Raw genomic sequence first — 25,595 nt, 5'->3', positions numbered from 1 at the left:
ATCATAACATAGTCAGTCACTGACAGAAGACTTTTGGTTCTCATTTTCTCAACATTTGGGCTAAAGTGATGATAAGGTAAGAAGACAGAATATTAGAAACATTTCATTAACTTTATGAGAAGTAATCTTTAATGCCAGACCCACAGCGAAAATTTATTGTCTAGTAAGGGTAACACACTGTAAAGTAGACTAAGAACTGTGATATTTCTTCCATTGTGTCTTTTCTTGATAACTATAATTAATGATTCCAAGTCATTACCACATACTTCATAATAATATTTTACTTTCTTCACTACCAAAATTCTGTCTTCTTTATTCTCTCAATTTAAAAATACTTACTGAGCATCTACTACACGCCAAATGCAAAAATATTTTACAAACATTATCTCATGTAATCCTCATAGTAAATCTATCAAATACATACTATTTATTATCCCCATTTTATAGGTAAAGAACCTGAAATAAGAAGTTAAGAAATCTGCCCCATGTCATATGGCTAATGAATGGTGGAGCCGGGATTTAAACCCAAATCTGTTTCAAAAGCATGTGCTGTTTGCTCCTACACTATGATGTAAACCATGTTCATTTGCCCATTTTCTCTTTATTCTTTGTGCCTGTCATACTTTTAGCTGTGTTCCCATTATGTTGTCTTCCCCTACGATTACTCTACTCCCCATAATTCCATCTACCATTTATTTATTCATTCCACAAATACTCATGATCTATGACAGGCACTATAGCCACTGAGAAGAATAAAACATTAATGACAGTACCTACCCACATAGGGTTTTTGTGAGAATTAAATAAATGACACAAAGGGTTTGATACAGTACATGGCACATAATAAGCATTCACTAATTCTGCCCTTAAAGAGTTTACAGATTTACCGAATGCCAGGCATAGCACCGAGTACTTTATTTCTTCCCACAACAAACTGTAAGAGGAAGGTACTATTTTTTATGTCATTTTACAACTGATGAAAGGTAGGCTAGGATTAAGTTACCCAAAGGCACAGTTAGTAAGTGGTGGATCCAGGACTTGGCCACAAGTTTTCTCACTCCAATGCCCGGGTTTTTAATCCTTATGCTACAGTGTCTAGTCTAATGAAGGAAACAGATAAGTAAATAAAAAATAGCAATCCAGACCAGTAAATTCCATAATCAAAGGACACACAGGGTATATACATTGGAAATCAAGAGAAGAATATCAAATCTAGATTAGGTGCATTAGAGGAAAACATCCTAGAAGAAGGAGCCTGATTTGAGTTTTAAAAATAGAAGTCATTTCAAATGGAAAGCAGAATAGATGGCTCAGAAACTATGAAGATATGGCCCTAAAGAAACTTCATGTAGCTCCCATAAAATGAGGAAAATAATACTCCCTCATAGGGTTGGTTGTTATAACAATTAAATGAGATGGTAAGTATAAAGTACTCAGAATGGCACCAGGGCATAAGTCCTTAAGACTGAGATGATTCATTACATAAAGCTGAAACATAGATTTTATAACAAGGTAAGAGTAGGGGATTAAATCAATTAAAGGATTTTAAGCAGGTGACTAACAGGATCCAGATGGGACTTTTTAGACAGCTATAAAATAAAATCCCAGTACCTAGCACATAATGGATACTCAAATATTTCTAGAATTTTATACAACATAGACATATCAAGGATTAAATTAAAATACTTTAAAGCGCTAAGAAGAAAAGTGGTATGATTTGCTTTCTAATTGCCATTAAATATCACCTGTGGCAGCCATCCTACAAGATCACCCCCATAATCCCTACCACTTGGTTATTTATATACTTGTGAAGATGACTCCTATATTGTACCAGGGTTAGTCTGTCTGGTCAATGGCATATGGAAGAAGTGATGGCATGTTGCTTCTGAGTTAGTTTATAAAAAACCTGCAGATTTAGGCTCCTGGAAGTCCCATGGAAAAAGGTCTACATGGCAAACAAAGGAAGCCTCTGGCTTAGAACCAGTGAAGAAAAAGGCATGCCAACAACCATGTGAGTGAACTCGGAAGTAGATTCCCAACTCCAGCAAAGCCTTAAACTGACTGCATCCTTAGCTGACAATTTGAGGGTCTCTCTTGAGTGAACAGGAACCAAAACCACAGAGCTAAGCCACTTCCAGATTTCTGACCTTCAGAAACTGTGTGAGATAAAACTTCACCTTTTTTTTAAATTAAAGTTTTTATTTATTTATTTGTGGGAGAGAGAGAATGTACACAAGCAGGGGGAGCAGCAGGCAGAGGACAGAGGGAGAAGCAGACTCCCTGCTGAGTCCCAATGTGGGACTTGACCCCAGGATCCTGGGATCATGACCTGAACCAAAGGTCTATGCTAAACCGACTGAGCCACACAGGCATCCCCAAACTTTAGTTATTTTAAGTTGTCACATCTTGCTGTAATTTCTTACACAGCAAATAGGTAATTAATATAGAAACTGATTTTTTTAAAGGACTATAAAAATATTTAGTGGAATACTTAACTTTTGAAAATTATGTATTTATATCTGTAGCACTATGTCCAGGACTCAGAGAGCAGCTTTTCTCTTGGACTCAGGCAAGCTTTCTCATGTCATTACTTACCTACTTAAATTAACTGTCACATGAATACTCTCCGGACAACACTTCACTCTGTTTTGCCACTTAATCTTGTGAAGGAAACCAGACTCTACCAGCAAGATTAGTATATAAATCTCACTGAATAAATGATATGCATAGAAAAGGCAGAAGTAAGTTTATTCTATGTGATATTTCATCATTAACATACATTTCTAAAGCAAGTGTGAACTCTTCCAGAAAGTCGAAGACTTAAAGGTTATCAAGTCAAGGTGTTCCTAAAAGAGATTCTAATTATCTGAGTAAGCACAAGTTCTCTAGGGCTAGTAGAAAAATTAATAATAGAAGTGGAAGACGGGAATTGCTATTGTTTTCTGGGTATTTTAAGGAATATTATTGGACTTATGTTACAGGAAATGTTTTCGTACTATCCTAAACCAAATCATAAGATCATTTTACCCTAACAAAGGACACTCGAATATAAAATAGAGGGTGGGCCTTGACCTTTCTGTAAGTTCTTTCCCATTTTATTTTACTTCTTTAATATTGATATTCCTTAGGATATTTTTGCCAATATATATGCTGGTTGAGCCACTATCATGGCTTTAATTATAGCTATATTTCTCCTAAATCTACATTTCTGACTAAATGTACTTATTCAAGTTCCAGATCCATTATTTCCAACTAGATATCTCAGATCTCCACATGGATATGTGGCAAACACGTCAAGTATTCACATGTTCAAACATTAACAGGAACTCATTACCCACATCACCAATCAGCTATCACTCCTTCAATATCCTCTTTGGTTGACTGTGTTATCAATCACCTAACCACTGACAGTACAAATCTTGGAATTATCCTCAGTTCTATTCAGGCTCCTAATCTTTGGAGACTCATTATTTATATATATATATATATATATGTATATATATATATATATATAATCTTTATACTTAAAACTGGTGTCTTATAAATGGCACAGAGTTTCTTTTTTAACCACTTTGACAATCTTTGCCCTTTTTTGGGGGCTGCTGAGACCATTTATATTTAGTGTAGTTACTCATAATGGTTAGTTTAAATACTCCATCTATTTGTTCCATCGTCTTCTTTGTTCCCTTCAGATTCACTGAAGTAGAGAATTAAATGTTGAAATTTTAATTTATAGTGTAGCCAAATGCAAAGTATTATTATTAAAAAGAGTATTTCTTCTAATTATCAATATTTTAAGAATATATTTTCAAGTAACCTTTAAATAACATGGAGGTAACAGATAAAAGTTTTAAGACATGCTCCTTCTCAAGAAGAAACTAATTCGAAAGTGATGAATGAAACAAATCTGAACAAACCAAACTATCCATTTCTCTAGTTCAGCTAAAAATTTTCTCAAAGATATCAGTGTTTAGTAATGCAGAGTATAGCTACTAAAAAGGAAAAAAAACCCTGCATTTTCATTAACAGCAAAACAGTTTTATCAAATAAGAATTAAACTTTGATAGTGTTTCTATGATTTTAAGTGGTTTACTTTACATAAAGTCTGACTTCTGTAGCATACTTATTTTAGGCTCATTTGGTGGCAGAAATTCTTTGATAAAAATTTTTGCTAGATCCATCTCCAGAAGGTATACTACTTTGACGGAGTACCTGAAAAAGCCTTCTCTATATTAGAAAGGAAGACAGCAGAATCCCAACTCTCTCCTTCAGACAGTATAAATCTTAGATAAGAATTTTATTGCATCTGACCAACAATTGTTTTTAAATTTACAAGTAGTAAATATAAAATGACTTTGTTTTAAAACATCCTATTATTAAAACATCAAAAATTCCTATTTTGTAATTAACCTAAATATACTTTTATAAACAGAAAAGCACATATGCATTTTTTTTCCAAATTTAAAATCTAAAAGATAATCTATTCCTAAAAGGTTCCTTTTCAGATATGTCATAATGGAAGGTACTGAGACTTTACTAGTTTATATATATGTTTGTGCCAGAAATCGGCTTATTTTTCATATTGTTTAAAATGGATGGTGGCTAAAATCATTTTGAGAAATTTATGGTAAGATAGTTTAAAAGACACAAAAGAAAATGTTCTTGAAGACATCTAAATGGCCAACAGACACATGGAAAAGTGCTCAGCATCACTAGGCATCAGGGAAATACAAATCAAAACCTCAATGAGATACCACCTCACACCAGTCAGAATGGCTAAAATTAATAAAACAGGAAATGACACATGCTGGTGAGGATGTGGAGAAAGGGGAAACCTCCCACACTGTTGGTGAGAATGCAAGCTGGTGCAGCCACTCTGGAAAACAGCATGGAGGTTCCTCAAAAAGTTGAAAATAGAGCTACGACCCAATTGCTATGACCCAGCAATTGCACTACTGGGTATTTACCCCCAAAATACAAATGTAGTGATCCAAAGGGTCACATGCACCCCAATTTTATAGTAGCAATGTCCAAAACAGCTAAACTATGGGTAGAGCCTAGATGTCCACTGACAGACAAATGGATAAAGAAGATGTGGTGTATATATATACAATGCAATATCACGCGGTCATCAAAAAATGAAATCTTGCCATTTGCAACGATGTAGCTACAACTAGAGGGTATTACACAAAGCAAAATAAGTCAATCAGAGAAAGACAAATATCATATTATCTCACTGATACGAGGAATTTGAGAAACAAGACAGAGGATTATAGGGGAAGGGAGCAAAAAATGAAACAAGACAAAACCAGAGAGGAAGACAAACCATAAGAGACTCTTAATCTCAGGAAACAAACTAAGGGTTGCTGGAGGGGACGGGGTTAGGGGATGGGGTGGCTGGGTGATAGACACTGGGGAGGGTATGTGGTACAGGGAGCACTGTGAGTTGTGTAAGACTGATGATTCACAGACCTGTACCCCTAAAACAAGTAATGCATTAAATGATAAAAAAAAAATAATGATACGAGAGGAAATATAAGAATTTTACTACAATATCTTTTCTGCCTCTACTCTTGTCATTTAGCCAGTATACAAACTTTATTGACAGACAAAAAAATAAATAAATAAAAAGAAGAAGAAGAAGAAAATGTTTTTATCTAATAGAAAATGTTTTTATTTAATAGGACATAAGAAAAAGCAGTGTTCCCTTCTAAACCTTAAAGATACTATTCTCTGATTTCAGCTATGTAAGTATAATAGCAAAGACTTAAATTAAACCTCAATCTTGGGGTGCCTGCCTAGCTCAGTTGGTAGATCATGTGACTCTTAATTTAGGGTTGTGAGTTTGAGCTCCATCTTGGGTGTGGAGATTACTTAAAAATGGAATCTTAAAACAAAAACAAAAACAGACCCCAAGTGTTCATTGATGGAATGGATGAAGGAAATGTGCTGGATAGACCATAAGGGCATTATGCTAAGTGAGGTGTAAATCAAAGAGAGAAAAACAAATAAGTATGATTTCATTTATATGTGGAATTAAAAAAAAATCCCAGATAGTGATCTCAGATACACAGAGAACAGAGATGAATCCCAGAGGGGTGGAGTGCTGGGCCAAATGGATAAAAGGGTCAAAAGTTATGAAATTCCAGTTATAAAATAAATAAGTCATGGGGAGGTAATGTGCAGCATGACTACAGCTGTATTGTATATTGTATATCTGAAAGTTGCTAAGATAGTAAATCTTAAAAGTTCTCATCACAAGAAAAGTTTTGTAATTACGTTTGGTGATGAATGTTAAATATACTTCTTGTGGTGATTATTTCACAATATATACAATACTGAATCATTATATTATACACCTAAAACTAATATAATATGTCAATTATATCTCAATAAAACTTTCTGCACAGCGAAGGAAAAATCAACGAGACTAAGGCAACCTAGAGAAAGGGAGAAGATACTTGCAAACGACATATCTGATAAAGTGTTAGTATCCAAAATCTATGAAGAACTTCTAAAACTCAACATGTAGCAAATGAATAATCCAATTTAAAAATGGGCAGAAGACATGAATAGTCATTTTTCCAAGGAAGTCATACAGATAGCTAACAGACACATAAAAAAGATGCTCAACATCACTCATCATCAGGGAAATGCAAATCAAAACTGTGCTGAGAGATCACCACACACCTATCAGAATGGCTAGAATCAACAATACAAGAAACAGCAGGTGTTGGTGAAGATGTGGAGAAAGTGGAACCTTCCTGCCTGCACTGTGTGGCGGGAATGCAAACTGGTGCAGTCATTCTGGAAAACAGCATGGAGGTTCTTCAGAAAGTTAAAAATAGAACTATCCTACAATTCAGCAAAGGACACAAAAATACTGGTTTAAAAGGGCACGTGCACCCTGATGTGCATAGCAGCATTATCTATAATAGCTAAATTATGGAAAAAGCCCAAGTGTCCATCAACTGATGACTGGGTAAAGAAGAGGTGCTATGTAAATACAATAAAAGATTATTCAGTCATTAAAAAAGAATGAAATCTTGCCATTTGCAATGACATGGATGGAGCTAGAGAGTATTATACCAAGTAAAATAAGTCAGAGAAAGACAAATACTATATGATTTCACTCGTGTGGAATTTAAGAAACAACACAAACGAGCAAAGGGGAGAAAAGAGAGATACAAACCAAGAAACAGACTCCTAACTATAGAGAATAAACTTAGGGTTACCAGAGGGGAGGTAGGTGCAGAAATGAGTTAAATAGGTGATGAGGATTAAGTAGTATACTTGTGATAAGCACTAAGTAATGTATGGAAGTGTTGAATCACTATATAGTACACCTAAAACTAATATTACACTATATGTTAACTAACTGGAATTTAAATAAAACTTTAATATATATACATTTTTTAAAAAAAACTAGAAAATGACAGCTGATTTATTACAGCAGTAGAATTCTGTTACCTTTACTCTATTTTTTCTCCATTACTCTTTAAGAATCTTAATAATATCTCTCCTACAGGGGCACCTGGGTGCCTCAGCCATTAAGCGTCTGCCTTCTGCTCAGGTCAGGATCCCAGGGTCCTGATATTGAGCCCCGAATCAGGCTCCCTGCCCAGTGGGAAGTCTGCTTCTCCCTCTCCCACTCACCCTGCTTGTGTTCCCTTTCTCGCTGTGTCTTCTATCAAATAAATAAATAAAATCTTTAAAAAAAAATCTCTCCCACATTATAAATAATAAATTTATTCTTGGGAAAAATTATTGAAAAATCAACCTCATGGAATGAAGTCATATGTACCTAGAAATTGGTCAAGTTACGTCAGAGAAAAGTGAAGTCACGGTTCCAAAAATGAGCAGGGCTAGGTAACAGTTGTGTCAGAACATAAGAGTAAGGAAAGAGTTGGTTCCTTGAAGGACTGACACAAAATTTAAAGGTGGATCCAAAATAGGATACCATGTTATGATGGAGAAAAGACAAATGTAATATATAAGTACTTTTAAGATCCCAGATGTTCATTCAGGCATAAGTAAGGCAGATAATTAACAGGAGTCTAGGAAGTCAAGTGGTGATAGTCTGTCCGATGTCACTGCAATGAGGGAAACTGGACCCAGGAGAAAATTCAGTTCTGAGGTAACAGGGTGCTGGCCAAAGCAACAAAGAGCAGATTAACCTGATAACTGCACAGGGAGGCAGAAGTCAGGGTAGGATCTGACTTGAAATGAAATTATTGCCCGGGGCTCCTTTTAATGAAAGATAGGTACTCTCCTAGAAGTACTTAGTTTCAAGAATGCTGTCAAGTAGCCAAAACCAAACCAAACCAAGTTTATAAGTTGTCACGCAAAACAAAAATCAGAAGTAAGCATGTGGAATTTTATCAAATTGAAATGCTGTTTGGAAGTTTCCAATTGCCATGAAAATTTTGTACAAGAACCTGGTGAGTGGAGTTATGGAAGATGAGGCTGGAAATATAAATTGGGGAGGGTGTTTTTAAAGACTGTTTATCAGTTAAATGTTAGTCCCTAAAATATCCATATGATTCATTCCTTCATTTCTGTTCAAATGACCCCTTATCAGCAAGTCCTTCCTAAAACACTTTCCTTTTCCTCCTAAGTGTATTTTTCGTCAGAGATCTTACCACCATATGACCAATTACATAATTACTTATTGATTGCATGTCTTCCCCAAATAAAATATAAGCTCAGGAATTTTTTTACCCTGCTATATTCCCTATATTCCCAGCAACTGGAAGAGTCCCTGGCATACAGTTCACAGGCAGTAAATACTTGTTATTGAATAAACAAATACATATCAGTAGATCCAAGATTAAAGATAACACAAGAAGGAAGAAAAATTTAAATGTGCCTATCCTACTTCCCTATCTATATAACCAGGACAACAATCCAGCAACTGTTCTTTGGTCTGGCTGAAGCAGTCGCTGTTAACTAAAAACAACAACAAAAAGCTGGGCTTTAAAAGGGGCCCTCTTGTAGGGTCAGTCCTTCCGGTCTTTTGTTTCTAACCTTTCTGAGGCAGCACTGACGACATCTGGTATTGATAGGAAACCCTCAAGTTTTCCAAGAATGTGAAATCAGTTGATTAAAATAATCACAACAGCAAACCAAAAAAAGTGACCATGGAAATTTCGTTCTGGGAATGAATTACTGTAGTTTAGAATCTTACTGATTAATTCTTCCATATACCTGAGTATCAGTACCTGTTAAAAGAGCCTGTCTCTTTGAATTCTAGTTAAGAGCAAAACATCTGCATAAAAGTTTCTGCTGTTAAGTGTATTTGCAATAGTGTTCATAGAACTAGATCTTTTTTGTTTTTTAAAGATTTTATTTATTTATTCATGAGAAACAGAGAGAGGCAGAGGCAGAGGGAGAAGAAGGCTCCCCACTAAGCAGGGAGCCCAAATGTGGAAATCGATTCCAGGATCCTGGGATCATGACCAGAGCTGAAGGTAGACATTTAACTGACTGAGCCACCCAGGCACCCCACAGAACTAGATCTTAAACATCTGTCATTGTAAGGAAGAAAAAGAAAAAAAAGAGGATTCTAAATTATGTATACTCATTTTTATTTTGAAGGCCAAAACTTAAAAAAAATAAAAATATTAATTTGGATATCAAAAACAGCAAATCACTTTTAAGTTAAAAGAAAAAAATATTCACGTTCAGATCCTTTTCCCATTTTTTGGAATGAATTGTTAATTTTCGTTGTTTTTTTTTTAATTAAGTAAACTCTATGCCCAACTCATGACCCCAAGAGTCACATGCTTTCCCAAACGATGCAAGGTGCCCCTCACCTCATTAGTTTTATTCTTATATTAAGTACAGTATGATAAATTGACATTTTCTTCCTACTCTACGAATTCTAGCAACAAAACTAAATTATTTAGTCAAATGTATCTTTTCCTTTAAAATTAAAGACTTCATATAATACTTAAAGATTTTACTCCTTTAAAGTTATTTTTAAGTACATTCAATATTTTCCCCAGAAGTCTATGGAGTCTTTTTTTTTTTTTTAATGGAGTCATTTTTTACATTTAAATACTTGATTTGTTGGCATTTATTTTGGTATAAAAAATTAAAGTCCGGGGGCACCTGGGTAGCTCAGCTGGTTAAGCTTCTGGCTTCAGATCAGGTCATGATTTCAGGGTCCTGGGATAGAGTCCTGTGTCATCGAGCTCCCTGAGGAGTGGGGAGTCCACTTGTCCCACTCCCTCAGACTCTTCCCCCATTCCTGCTCTTTCTCTTTCAAATCAGTAAGATCTTTAAAAAAAAAAAAAAAAAGTTAAAGTACACTTTTTTTTTATTACTTTTCTGATGACCCATTAAGCATTTATTGAACTATCCATATTTTTCTCTACTGATTTGAAGTGTTATTATATTTCCCCAGGTTTATAGTCTATTTCTGGGCTCACAATCACTCAGAACTAAAGAACTGTAAATTAAATGAGATATCACTTTTGACCTATTATTTTGGAAGGGTTTAAAAGGCTCATAATAATCTGGTTTAGAGGAAGGTGTGAGAAAATAGGTATTACTGATAGAAACATGAATGGGAAGGAAAGACAAAATTTTTGGAAGTAAAATCACTAGGTTATACTATATAAGTATATTATACTACATGTACAGTATATTTGTATACTTATATATAGTATATTTGTATACTATATGTATAATTACACTATATATATGTGTGTGTGTGTGTGTGTGTGTATATATATATATATATATATGGTATAGTGTGTATATACATATATACCATTTTATTCAGGATATTTACTAAAAATCTATTGGGATTTTTAGTGAAATAGCATTAAACTTACAGATTTGTCCCAGTAAAACTGTATGTCACATATTCAAAAATTTTTCTATGGCCTTCATTTAAGCTTTTGGTCTTTTGTTTTCATCTCGATCCTGTTTTTTATTCTATAAGTGGAATCTTTTTTTCATTATATTTTCTAGTTGATTACTGCTGATGCAGGAATTGTCTTATTTAATGAGAGTGACACGAATTAATCAAAAAAGCTGGGGTGCCTGGGTGGCTCAGTGGGTTATGGGTCTGCCTCTGGCTCAGATCATGATCCCAGGGTCCTGGGACCATGCCTGCTTCTCTCCCTGGCCCCTTACTCATGTTCTCTCTCTGTTAAATAAATAAAATCTTTCAAAAAATTATATATATATATGAAAACATTTTACTTGAATTTTCAAAAATATAGCATGTATACTCATTAAAAAATTCTCTTTATGTAGGCTCAAGGTTCTTTTTTAGGTAGAGTTCCAGGTTGTTTCTCTCCTATGAACCACATCAACAATATGTGTTTATGATTTTCACTGTATATAGAGTAAAAACATAAAGACTCTTGCAAAGCAATCTGAGACTAGAGAATCAATCCTTCTAGTTCCTTATGGTATCCTCTAAGAACCTTTTACAGATATACACATCTAACTCAACAATGTATTTTCAGGAACTTGCCTTTGAGTCACCCCAAAGCACCAAACTTGGTTTCCCTAAAACATACTTTCATTATTGGGAACAAAAGAACTCAGATGTATCAAAGCAGCTTTCTAGCCACAAGTATTTAGCTTTTCAGGAGTATCCTAAAAGAGTAATCCTTCCCTATCTCCACCCTTTACTAAAGGATAAAGTCACAAATGCTTATTGAAATAAACCAGAGTACCTGGATTTCTAATAATAAACACTGCTGGAAAATGTTAAATTTACTATTTACAGGAAACCTTTCTTCTAATGATTTGAAAGAAAAAGAAATATTTCCTTTTGATCTATATAAAATTTGGTGCATACTTTTCCCAATTCCAACCTTTTTTAAAAAATTTAGACCATAATCTTTTCCCAAAAAGTCTACATAGCTTACACATATAAAAATAAACTTCTTCTCTGCTTAACATTCACCGAAACTATGAACCAAGTTTCTTATTTTGTGTCAGTAAGAAAATGTAAGGTTGGAATCCATCTGTTACATAGCAGGAAATCAGGACTAGACATCAAGGAACGAGAATACTAGTTCCAACTCCCCACAGATTCATTGAATTGCATTCTCTAACTTAACAACAAAGTACAAGGAACTGTGCTGGGTACTTAACAGTGAGGACCTGGTTTTTAGTTCTGGCTTCATGATTCTCCATCATTTAGTCACATGTAATTCTACACAAACCACAACTTCTCTGAATTTCACTTTCTCGGAGACAGTATGTTCTTTGTACCATTCAAAATTAGTATGAAGATTAAATTAAAAATGTAAGGTCTGAAAAGGATTCTAAAGATCTAGTTCAATATTCTTCTTTTACAAATATATAATAGAGAAGTTAAATGATTTTCTCAACGTCACATTAATTTTAATAGCACAGGTGGAATTACGAATCTAGGTCCCTCAACACTTAGACTGTTTAACACTATATCTTCTTGCTTCTAAAGTAGGTGAAAGACTTTTAAAAACCACAACCAACCTATAACTTTCCTCAACTAGATTCTATGACCAAATTAAGACCTTATGCCCCCAAGCATTCTTCGGGTTTGATGAATTAACTTCTCTTCTAGAAATTTAGAGTGGAACTAATTATGTAACATTCTTGAGAGAATTGAGAAAACTGTCACTCAAATCATTTTATGTGTTTTTGGCTGAAAAAGACAACATTACTATACTGACAGTACAGTACTAAGACATTATTACCAGGCATGGCTCTAGCCTTTAAGACTTTAAATTTGAAACTCTTATTCAACTGAAGGCTTGCCTTCTTGAGACATTACTTCCTCTGAAGGCCCTTTAACAGACTTGGTTGACTCTTATCTCTATTCTGAATAAACATCTATTGTTATACTCTGTACTGTGATTATTTCTCTGTTTTTTAATCATAACTAAGTTGAAAGAATATGTCTTAAAAGGAAGACAGACTAAATACTATTGAAGAATAGAAAAAAAAAAAAACGATAAAACTGAGGTCTCCATAAAAAATCTGATAGGATTTTAAGATGCAGAGATGAAGGAATGGGGAGCAGGTAGGGATAGGAAAAAAGGAAGAAGGGACAACTCAAAGTGTTGGCAGTGATAAATACTTACTAAAAGTTTTAAGTTTTACACCACAACAATAACCTTGCTCCTCTTAATTTCCTTTACCCTCTTTGCTTGAACCTGCTTCAAGCACCATTCCCATCTACTTTGATTTGGCTATAAATCATCACCCTTTAAATCTTTTTTCTACTTCCACCCAACCCTACAAGCTGGTTCAACCCTCTGAACTTGGGTAGACGACTCATGTTCCAGTAAAGAGTAACAAAAAGTGCAAAATGTTTGCAATAATGAGGAAAGGTAAACCACTTTCAAATTATATCAACACACAGTAATACTAAATTTGTTTAATTAAAAGATCTTTTTCTATTAAATATATCTATTGACATAAATCACAAATGTTCATTTCTCAAATTGAAGGTTTTGTTCATGTCTGAACCTAAATAAAAAATTTATCCTAAAAAAAAAAATATCTAAATAGGCTTCATAAGAGTCTAAAGTAAGAAAACATTTTTAATAAGTGTAAATTTGAGATGGAAGAGAACATTTAAGAGTCACATTCTCATCACAACAAATATTTGCTGCATTCAAAACAAAGTAAGTTTAGAGTATTATTCTTACATTTTAAATTTTCACTATTCCACACTTTATTTTGAACTTGAACAGCTTTCAGTTTAAATTTCATACACACTCCCATCCAATTGTTTTACAAATCTCATATTCTCAATGTTATTTTAGGTACAACTCTGATTATGACCATCAAAACTTTTAATGAGAAATTACTTTAGAGTTTTGATAAATTTTACAGTAAAAACGTGGCATCTTATTTGTGTTTTGGAAAGAAAAATCTTCTACCTATTTATTTTTAAATATTTATTTATTTGAGAGAGAAAGAGAGAGAGAGAGACCGGGGGAATAGCAGAGGGAGAGAGAGAGAGAATCTTAAGCAGACTTCCCACTGAGATCAGAGCGTGAAGAAGAGCCTGATCTCTAGACACTGAGATCATGACCTGAGCTGAAATCAAAAGTCAGATGCTTAACTGACTGAGCCACCCAGGAGCTCCAGAAAAATCTTTTAAAGAAGAATGCCATAGAAATACAAAGTAAAGCCTTTTTTTCAATGTGAAATCTTTACAGTATTACAAAATGTTAACAAAATACCCCCTATGAGACTCTTGGCTGAAACAAAGAATATTTTTTGTACATATTTCTTGTACAACCTGTTTTCAAAATTAGAAATCCTTAAGCATAAAAAAATGAAAAGAGACTCCTTGATTTGTTATATCTGAGAGTGAAAAAAAAATCTAGCAGCTTAAGCATTCAAACTATTAAAAAAATCAGAATCAGACACAGAAGCAGGAAGGGACCTCTTAGCAGTCCAATCCCCTCAATCCACAGCTAAGGAGCCAGAATCATAGGAAGGTCAAATGGTTGCATAACAAGCTTCTCGGATTCTTTGCCTGTGGTCTTTACATAACAATTTGCTACTTCCCTATTAAAATGAAAAAAATTACACATTTACATTTTATTGCCTACATACACAATTCTGTACTTCATTCATGAAGTACCTGCACTAGCAAAGTCTTTTTCCTTCTTGTCTATCCATAGAGAAAAGCTTTCAGAATATTTCAGAGATTTCCAGGTATTTCAGAGAAGCAGCCTTCAGGACTTGCTAACCCTTCAATTCTTTAGATCCATGGTCTCTTGCCTGTTTTTAGTCACAGAATCTCATCAAAGCAGAATGAATAAACAGGAGTTTTATAAATGTCAAGGTCTTTAGGTGGAGATCCCTTGCACTAGACTATTAAACTTTCCTCGGCATTAAACCAAAATCACCACATATATTTGGACTATATTAATCTACCAACATGTTTCTCAGAACCATAATCTGACACTGAGTACTCTTCTTATATTGAGGGCCAACAAGAAATGGCATATGTTCTGCCACTAGGAAACAACCTCCTATAGTCATTTAATGGTTCACATGTAAAGATTCACAATGTAGTTCTGAGATAAAACAAACCAAAGTTTCTTCCTCGACACTGCATAATGTTTTCTTTCATTAAATGAAAGCAACGTAATCCACCAAATTTTCCTTTTCTGTCTTGCTTCAAATGCAGTAGCTTCCCGTAGCCTAGATTTTTCTAACATCATTATTTCACATCTTGCCCCCCTTCCCAACCATCTCTCTCCCCGCCTAACACTTGGTTTTTATTCTTTTACTAATGTGTTATGAATTTGTGTTTTAAGATTTTTTTGCCTTTTGCAAACATTTATTGTGTTCAAAATGAATACTTTTTAGAATGAAAATGACTAATACATAGAAAAATTTCTCACATTTAAGTTTTTTAACTGTTCTATACTTTCTTTTTAAACTTTTAAAGTTTAGGTATCATTTACATATAATAAAACACTAAGGTAATTGTTTATTAGTTCCATCAGTTGTGACAATTTTAAAATTATCATCTGCTTTATATACTTTTTGGAAGCAAGAAGGGTATAAATGAATAAATAGTTGATTCATTCATGAGTTGATCAGTGACAGGCTACCAGGGGGAAAATGGACAAGGGTGAGACTGGGAATAAGAAGACAAGATAGGGCATTATAACAACCATAGAGATAAGAGTGACAGGGTTAGCCCAGCAAGGTGGCAGTGAGAATAAAAATAGGGCAAGATAAAAATGATACTGCTATCAAGGTTAGAAAATAACCACTATGAAAACGAAGAGACAGTAAGAGTGGCTGAGGAGCCTCTCTAAACATTATTTGTTTATAGTGGGTATCTATTAAAGATTTATTTATTCATCCAACAAACTATTATAAGCCTATTTTGAATCAGGCATAAAAAGGTCAGATTCTTGCCTCCTCAGTTTCATAGCTATAGCAGAAATTCAGTCAAGAACTCACAAGTTGTCCAAATCTTTTAACTTCTAATACTTAACTACAAGAATACTCTCTCTCAACCTGATAAAAAATGAGTTTCGCAACTAAATGACTTATACTATTATTGGTAGTGAATAAAACATCCACTTTAGAGGCTAGCTGGCTATTTACCTGGCTTCTTTTTTTTTTTTAAGAGTGTATTTTTTTTTAAGATTTTATTTATTTATTTGACAGACAGAAATCACAAGGAGGCAGAGAGGCAGGCAGAGAGAGAGAGAGAGAGAGAGAGAGAGAGAGAGGAGAGGGAAGCAGGGTCCCTGCTGAGCAGAGAGCCAGATGCAGGGCTTGATCCCAGGACCCTGAGATCATGGCCTGAGCCGAAGGCAGAGGCTCTAACCCACTGAGCCACCCAGGTGCCCCTTTACCTCGCTTCTTGATGATAAAATTAAAATTTGAGAAGTGAAGACTCACATAGTGAGAATAACTAAATTTCAACTCAGTGGCATACGTTTTTTCAGGCCCCTCTTAAGTTCCACTCAAGAATTAAGTTGATTCACAGACTGACCTTTCAGAACTGTACAAATCTCATATTAAAGTAACAGTTTGGTCTGAGGCTATCAAATACAAAGCACCTATTAAATATACTCAATTCCCTCTATTTATTTAACTCACTTTATAAGCAGTTACTATATATTTTTCAAATCTTAACCTAAGGAATTTTCAAGGTATCTAATTTCACTTTGGTTCCTTAATTAGAAGTCAAATGAAATATCTTGAAAAATCCAGCATTTAATAATCTTCCCTGAAGCAGAGAGCCCCTCTGGTACTGTTCTTTTCCTCAACAGAAACAGTGTTCAAAAGTAAAGTTTATGATCGTGATTCATTCATCAGCAAACATGTGAGTACCACTAAGGGTCAAACACTGTATAAGAATTAGAAATACAAACATATACTAATATACTGATAATAACAAAAAGCTTAATTCAACAAATAGTGATCTAAAAGCAGCAATAATTCAAACACGAAAAACCAGAAATGAATAACTAGTCCAGTGAATAACAACATCAATATATGGAAGAATATTCCAATGTAGAATTAATACATTTTAATTCTTTGTTTGAGACAATGCCATAGTCAAAATGAAAGCAGAAGTAAACAAGGTCAGGGCACATGACTACTTATTATTTAATGATGACCAAAAAGCTTATCAATTTAATAGATTACTAAGAAACTATAATAGAAATTTTTTCTCAGTAAGAATACAAGCTTATTAACTATTTCTTACTTCATTACTATTCACCTGCCTTCTAATATGAACACTACTGCTTTTTCACACCAGTGCAATACACAAAGAATTCAGCCCTTTAACGTTTAAGTTTATTGGTTATAAATAATACTCATTTTTTGGTGTCACTTGACTGTAAATTTCCCAGTCAAAACAATAAAAAAGAACACAGAATATAATTCAGGCAGGATTCATCAACAAACAACAAAAGTTGCTAAACTTAGTTTTATAATTTAAAAAGGTATAAAATCAGCATAAAACATATTACTGCAACATATTACTTTTAAATTAGGTAATTTAGGAAGAAAAAACAAATCACTCTTCAATTCCCTAAATCTTCCTAACAGATACTTCGAAAGACAGAGTTTTGGCCCAAACTGAATGAAACCAGAGAATAGCAACAGTGAACAGTAACTGGATCTATCCTTTTCTGAAAAATGGTAGTTTAGAGCAAGAAAAACATGTATGTGTCCAGAGGTTGTGGTATCTTCAATCCTCGAGGAAATAACATCCATGTTCAATTATCTCCATCCTGTACATACTTTATTCTTCCAAGTTCTTTGGACTTAAAAAAATGAGTATCCCTTAGATATAAATATATTCAGAAACAACTCATAGGAGCTTTTAAATGAAGACAAAATCAGAGCCATACACAGTTAATGTCATATTAAGAGGGTAAGAGACAGGCTCGGGGTAATGAAAATAAAATAATGATCCTAAAATTTAGCCAAGTAGTATAACTTTTATTCTCCAAAACTTATTTCAATCGATTTAGGGAAAAAAATAGTTTGTTTAAAAAGATGCAATTTAGTTCTGTGCGTAAGTAAGATAAATACTACGCCAAACATGAACATTCTTGAATTTATTCTTTTTTTTTTTTAAGATTTTATTTATTTATTTGACAGACAGAGATCACAAGCAGGCAGAGAGGCAGGCAGAGTCTTGAATTTATTCTTTGGTGAAAGTGAGTTATTTAAAAGTCAAAAGTGCTGGGGCGCCTGGGTGGCTCAGTGGGTTAAGCCTCTGCCTTCTGCTCCCATCATGATCCCAGAGTCCTGGGATCGAGCCCCACATCGGGCTCTCTGCTCAGCAGGAAGCCTGCTTCCCCCTCCCTCTATCTGCCTCTCTGCTACTTGTGATCTCTGTCTCTCTCTGTCAAATAAATAAATAAAATCTTTAAAAAATAAAATAAAAGTCAAAAGTGCTCTAAAATATTAACTCAATTTAAGAGGAAAGAATGTTAGAAAACTGCTTATCAAAAACAGAAGAGATGCAGGATTGGAGCCATTCACAATCATACCAATTAATTCTTGAAGAGCAATTATGGCAAACAGAAGCCAGAAGTGGCAAAATCACCACCGGTCAGTCAAGTATCTTTTATGCCTAAAGATTAAATTTCTCTTTTTCATAAGTCGTTAAACAGTTTTTTTCAATGCTGTATTAAGATGTCACAATTTCAATTTATAAATGAACATTCATACACATTTTATTTCTTTTAAAAAAGAAATTTAAAAAGTAATATTCCAAACACAAAATCAATCAAATAAGAGAAAATAGGCTTAATACTGATTTCTTATTCCCAAATAGAAAGAAATAAAAGAAAGGAAAGAAGGTGGCCAAGATCCCGAAGCAATTCCGCATTAAAAGAGTTAAAGGGCAGAGGCTTAGCTCCAGAGCCAGTGACCATTTGCAAGCCTCCTAGGTATACTCCCAGAAGACACATTATCAGATTAAAGGCAGAGTAAACAAACGGGGCTGAAACCTTTCTTTGTCCAAGCCCAGCCTCTTCTTCCTGTGATGTCATACTACAAATCTAGCAAGCCTTTCTTTTCCACTTCAGAGAAAGCCCATCTCACAATACATCTGGCAACGGAGGAAAAGGCTTCGATTCAGCAAGAGCTAACACGCTTAGGAATTTATTTCGGAAACTTTTAAAGACTCTTCTGCTTACCAGCATCTGGAATCCACTGCAGGAATACCAACAAGGAAAACTTCATTTTAAAGGAGCAAGAAGTGAGACCAAACTGGAAATGTTTAAGTCTCTGAAACTCTGCACTGAAAGCAAAAAAATACCTTCATCTTAAATATTCTGGAGCGTAAAGAAACTAATTTTGGGAATATTCATCTTGACTACTGAAATACAAGTTTACCAGATGAGTAGCTTTATTCCCATCTCAGAACACAGCTTTTCTTTAAATTTATAATCCAACAGGTTGGCTTCACTGACTACACTTTTCTCAAAAGTTGTTCGTCGGTTACCTAAACCCTGGATTCATGGATTTTCTGGATTAGAAAATGAGAATATCTTCCTGTTGAAGAACCACGTGGAAACCTTACAGCAACGAATTTCATGTTTCTTACGGAGATTTCAGAGAAAAAGGAAATATTTATAAAACCATCTAAAGATACAAAGAATTTGCACATACTTTGGAGGTTATAAAGTGATCACAATCTAAATACCAAAGAAGACTGCAGCTGACCAAAGGACTTCAATTCTGTAAATTGGACGTGCCTTTATAATGGTAAGCAATAACAGCTCCAATTGCTCCTATGATGACTCCTTTAAGTACACTTTGTATGGGTGTATGTTTAGTATGGTGTTCGTGCTTGGGTTAATATCCAACTGTGTTGCCATATATATTTTCATCTGCACCCTCAAAGTGCGAAACGAAACCACAACATACATGATTAACTTGGCAATGTCAGATTTGCTTTTCGTTTTTACTTTACCCTTTAGGATTTTTTACTTTGCAACACAGAACTGGCCATTTGGAGATGTACTTTGTAAAATTTCAGTGATGCTGTTTTATACCAACATGTATGGAAGCATTCTGTTCTTAACCTGTATTAGTGTGGATCGGTTTCTGGCAATTGTCCACCCATTTAAGTCAAAGACTTTAAGAACCAAACGAAATGCAAAACTCGTGTGCATTGCTGTATGGCTAACTGTGATAGGAGGAAGTGCACCAGCAGTTTTTTTTCCATCCACCCACTCTCATTTTTGCTTTGAAAAATTTCCAGAAGCCACATGGAAAACGTATCTCTCAAGGATTGTAATTTTCATTGAAATAGTGGGATTTTTTATTCCTCTAATTTTAAATGTAACTTGTTCTAGTGTGGTGCTAAGAACTTTAAATAAACCTGTTACATTAAGTAGAAGCAAAATAAACAAAACTAAAGTTTTAAGAATGATTTTTGTACATTTGGTCATATTCTGCTTCTGTTTTGTGCCTTACAATATCAACCTTATTTTATATTCTCTTATGAGAACACAAACATTTGTAAATTGCTCAGCGGTGGCAGCAGTGAGGACCATGTACCCTATCACTCTCTGCATTGCTGTTTCAAACTGTTGCTTTGACCCTATAGTTTATTACTTCACGTCGGAAACGATTCAGAATTCAATAAAAATGAAAAACTGGTCTGCTAGGAGAAGTGACTTGAGATTCTCTGAGGTTCACAGCACAGAGAACTTTATTCAACATAACCTACAGACCTTAAAAAATAAGATATTTGACAGTGAATCTACAATATAAACTGCCAGAAATGAAATCACTGGGACTACACTGGGAATCTCTAAGTTCCTTCAACTGTGAGAAGTGTTTTCTTGGACAACTATTTCTCCACCTCTGAAAGAAAATAAACACGTGGACATTTTAAAGTTATTAGTATAAAAACTGTATTCAAAGTGTTAAGCATTAAAATGTCTTCTATTCTTGTATACATACCATTTTATTTTTCTGAGCCATTTTGACCTGTACCTTCCTCTTCATTAAAAAAATCCCTAAAAGGCTTGTTCAAAGTCTAAAAGTGACTATGACTTAAATCATGTGATGACCATGTGTACTGTTTAATTTCTTAGCAATTTTAAATGATTTATAACAAAATAAACGTTTTGTGTACTTAATATTTTTATTCAACATATATCTAATTTCTATTTCAATCTGAATTGAAACTACTAATCATGTTTTTTGAACTATAACATAAATGAGAAAGAAGAATAATTTGAAATAATCAGTGGTTTTGGAGGGTCTTTTGAAAAAAACAGCTTAAAATCTCTTCTCTAGAATAACAACACACTATTTGGGGATCTCAAGCAGTTACAGATAATATTCAGGCTTTTGTCTTTGTAGACAATTCATAAGTACCATGTGCTACCTAACCATGTAGTATGTAGGCTTTAAAATTATTATTTTGATCTATTTTCTAGATATAACAGCACTCAATCCCAAAATAATATATGCCACCAAAATTGAGAGGGAAGAAGCTAACAAAATGCTGTTTTGCTAGGTACACTTAAAAAAAAAAAATACTACTTCGAGGTACATTTTAAAGGTATATGTTGTATATAAGTAACCTGTATATGCACCTTAAGTCAGAAATACCACAGATAGTAAGATAGTGAAATATAAGACTTGGTGCTTAGAAAGTGATCAATGAATATATTACTTCCCTTTTCTCTTTTTTTTTAATTTATTTTTATTTTTTTGTTAATTTTTAATTTTTTTATTGACATATAATGTATTATTAGCCCCAGGGGTACAGGTCTGTGAATCGCCAGGTTTACACACACCCTTTTCTCTTTTGACCATTGAAAGCCAAGTATTGAACAGCAGAAAATATTTCCACTTAGGCAAAATGTTAATGTATAAAAATAATTTATAAAGTAAAAACACAGTTCCTTATGTAAAAAGCAGCAAAACTACAGGGCCAAATAATTCAGTACAACTACATTTTCATTTTCTTAAACACAGAAAAGGTATTGATTTGAACTATAATTTAGTAGATATTAAGTACCAACTACACTAAAACTTTTTCATTTTCCAACATGTATTTTCTTCCAAATTCAAGGAGTTCTCCAAAGTTAACTAAAAATGAATGCTTTTTGTTTGAGAAAAATGACATAAATAAATTCAGCATTCAATGTATTTTGATTTTTACATCTAATCTTTCAAGTCTTGAAAACAACTTTGGACAGATTCTCTTTTTTTTTTTAAATCAATAGAAGTTTATTAAGTGAAGATACAGAAGAAACTCTCAAGAGTGAGAGGGGTCCCAACAGGGTTGCCATGGGCAATTACTCTTTTTTTTTTTAACATTTTATTTTATTTTTTATAAACATATAATATATTTTTATCCCCAGGGGTACAGGTCTGTGAATCGCCAGATTTACACACTTCACAGCACTCACCATAGCACATACCCTCCCTAATGTCCATAACCCCACCCCCCTTCTCCCAACCCCCCTCCCCCCATCAACCTGGGCAATTACTCTTAATTTAAATTTGTTTTTTGCTGTTCTCTGGGTTTGGGCTTCAGTGATTTCAGGCAAATCATAGTCATTTGTTAGATCAGTAATCCATTTTCAATAAAATAATGGGGGAGGTGGAATTTTCTTTAGGTAGTCATGGTTTCTTTTAGATAAAACCAAAAGCAAAATAAATCCTTAATGTCTTCAATTGGCCCTACAGTATACCTTTATTTGATATCCCTCTTTAGAAAACAAATAAAACTAGCACTTTCAAAAATAACAACTTAATGATGTAGAAAAAAAGGGGCTGAGAATTTGTAACGGAGATTTCTCTCAGTTTCCCTGGCTTAAAGATCTGTGAACAAGATCTCAAAGTATGGCTATTACTTTAAAATATAAGCAAAACAGTTATTAGATATTTGTTGTTACTGTGATTACTGGAGACATTTTTGTTGCCCTCTTGTCAACAGAAAGATGAATCAAAAGTTTTGTAAGATTTTTCACAAAGTAATAGCTAACAGATTACAAATACTAGTATTCTCTTGAACTTCAAAATCCTGGGTAAAGCTTAACTACACGGACAGTGTAGTTAAGTAGTTGAGTGTACTAAGGTTATTTTCCTTTGTTAGCATTGCATGTTATGGTAAATTACATACTCAGAATTTTCTCTGTCTTCTTTTCCCAGAAAACCTCTTGAGAATACTTGAGAATTTTACTCCTTTTACTTAAAAGTGATAGTACAAAGTCATCCCTCTCAAAAAACTATGCCCACTGTTTTTAACATGTTTATAAAAGATTTAACTGATCTTCTGTTCCACATTAAAGCCCTTCAAAGGAACAAAAGATGAGAACATTTTTAAGGTATGGAAAACAGCTCTCTAGGATCCTAAAGACTGGTTCTAAACTCAGAAATGAACTTTTCTGGGAAAAGAACAATTAAGTAACTAGTTTATCAAAAGAATGTATGAAAATATATGTGCTATACATAATATATATACAAAAAAAAATTAAAGAACCTGGACACACTACTTCATCAGGGAGTTTTGACTATATTCTACATTCAAAATATTGAAAGTAGATTTGAGGTATAAATTTATAGATGCTGGTATTTAAAGATTAGTCACTCAATTGAGCAATATAAACTATAATAATCTAAAACTTCATATCCCAACTGAGAAACATTTAATTTATGACTCGTATCTAAAGCAACTGTTTTTTGGTTCTGTAATTTTGGACCCCTAATGAATGAACCTGATATGTGATCTCTTATATATCTCAACATATTAAGTTACTATTGCCTAGTATCTTTTAGTTATCTTTACTACTTCCCAACACCCAAATTTTTTTAGTACTTACATGTCAATCCAGCCCAGATGCAAGTAAGGGAAGATAACCTGGTGCTCTTAGTTGTGAATAAATATATACAGAATTTTAAAAGTGGTTACTAATGGATGAATCTTAACATAATCCTAAGGTAAAATGTTTTTAAAAAGCTCTTTTGGGCTGGGCTGGAAATAAAATTACCCATTTATAACATGATTTCCAAGAAATAAATTCTAAATTAAAAGGAACTAATGGGGACGCCTGGGTGGCTCAGTGGGTTAAGCCTCTGCTTTCAGCTCAGGTCAAGATCTCAGGGTCCTGGGATTGAGTCCCTCATCCAGCTCTCTGCTCAGCAGGGAGCCTGCTTCCCACTCTCTCTCTGCCTGCCTCTCTGCCTAATTGTGATCTCTCTCTGTCAAATAAGTAAAATCTTTTTTTAAAAAATAAATAAATAAAAGGAACTAATGGACAAAGTTAAGGGCACAAAACATCTTTAAATAGACCAGACTACTTAATGGTCCACAATACTTAATTATAACATTTTCCAGAAATCAACATACACCTTTCCTAAAATCACAAATTCTTAATTACCTATTTAGTCTTTCTTCAACCTTTTTACCTGATGTCTGCTACCCATTTTCTGACAGTCAATTTTACAGAAATACAATGAATTATCAATTAAACAGGGCAACTGATCAGGACAATAGAATAGTATGAAATTAACTCCTGGCCAACTTCTCTATCAAGTCTTCGCCCTTCCTCCTGCTCTTAAAAAAGATTTACTCCAGGGCGCCTGGGTGGCTCAGTTGGTTGAGTGACTGCCTTCGGCTCATGTCATGATCCCGGAGTCCTGGAATCGAGTCCCACATCAGGCTCCCAGCTCCATGGGGAGTCTGCTTCTCCCTCTGACCTCCCCTCTCATGCTCTCTCACTCTGTCTCTCTCTCTCTCAAATAAATAAATAAAATCTTAAAAAAAAAAAAAAAGATTTACTCCAGTAACTCCTTAAAAGGATACAAAATGATTTCTCATCACACTGTGATTCAAGTGCTGAAAGCAGTGGCAAAAACAGAATCCAAGACATAAGACCCCAGAAGCAGAGATAATTCATGAACTTAATAACCACTCTTCAAACTCAAACCTTACTTTATTCATATAGCATGAACTCATCAACTAATTTTTGAAAATAATTAAAATTTAAGTAAAGAGTAAGAATGAGAAACAAGTATGTGTTATATACTTAAAGCCAAATTATAGTTAAAAGCCATAGGGCGCCTGCGTGGCTCAGTGGGTTAAAGCCTCTGCCTTTGGCTCGGGTCATGATCCCATGATCCCAGGAACCTGGGACTAAGCCCCACATCCCCACATCCCCACATCTGCTCAGCAGGGAGCCTGCTTCCTCCTCTCTCTCTGCCTGCTTCTCTGCCTGTGATCTCTGTCAAATAAATAAATAAAATCTTAAAAAAAAAAAAAGCCATAGGGTGTATGTGCTGAGTTCTATTAACCTTCACATCAAAATGACTTCTGGTAAATTCACAATTTAAAACTAAAAGAGCCTATAGCTTATCTTAACTGAAGAATTAATGGGCTAAGTAACTTGCATAAGGTCACATAACAAGTTAAGGTAGAGCCAGGAGAAGAACTTGGGGTTTTTTGTTTGTTTTTGACTCATCTATTTCTTTAATGGTGGTCAGGGAAGGAGCACATGCAAAGACCCTTGGTATACTGAAAGAACTAAAACAAAGCTAAAGTAGCTGGAGAGGGAGGGCTGAGACCTTACATGGGGCCATAGTACAGCCATGTTAAGATC

At 34.2% G+C, this 25,595-nt stretch overlaps 2 protein-coding genes across 3 annotated transcripts in view; one reads left to right on the top strand and one right to left on the bottom strand.

Moving 5' to 3' along the window:
- Positions 1 to 25,595, bottom strand: part of RB1 (RB transcriptional corepressor 1) — a 155,158-nt gene that overhangs the window by 36,473 nt on the left and 93,090 nt on the right. The window lies entirely within an intron of this gene.
- LPAR6 (lysophosphatidic acid receptor 6) lies at positions 19,289 to 21,130 on the top strand. The gene has a single exon (XM_032874077.1). It carries the CDS (start codon positions 19,732 to 19,734, stop codon positions 20,746 to 20,748), a length of 1,017 nt encoding a protein of 338 aa, XP_032729968.1. The 5' UTR covers positions 19,289 to 19,731; the 3' UTR covers positions 20,749 to 21,130.

The sequence above is a fragment of the Lontra canadensis genome, unplaced genomic scaffold (assembly GCF_010015895.1).
Source record: "Lontra canadensis isolate GAN:19392208 unplaced genomic scaffold, GSC_riverotter_1.0 scaffold51, whole genome shotgun sequence".
NCBI classification, from domain to species: Eukaryota; Metazoa; Chordata; class Mammalia; order Carnivora; family Mustelidae; genus Lontra; species Lontra canadensis.
The sequence above is the reverse complement of the archived record's forward strand: the minus strand, read 5'-3'. Positions and strand labels throughout refer to the sequence as shown.

Coding starts and splice junctions, on each gene's coding strand:
- LPAR6 (XM_032874077.1), top strand. CDS start 19,732: ATGGTAAGCAATAACAGCTCCAATTGCTCCTATGATGACTCCTTTAAG.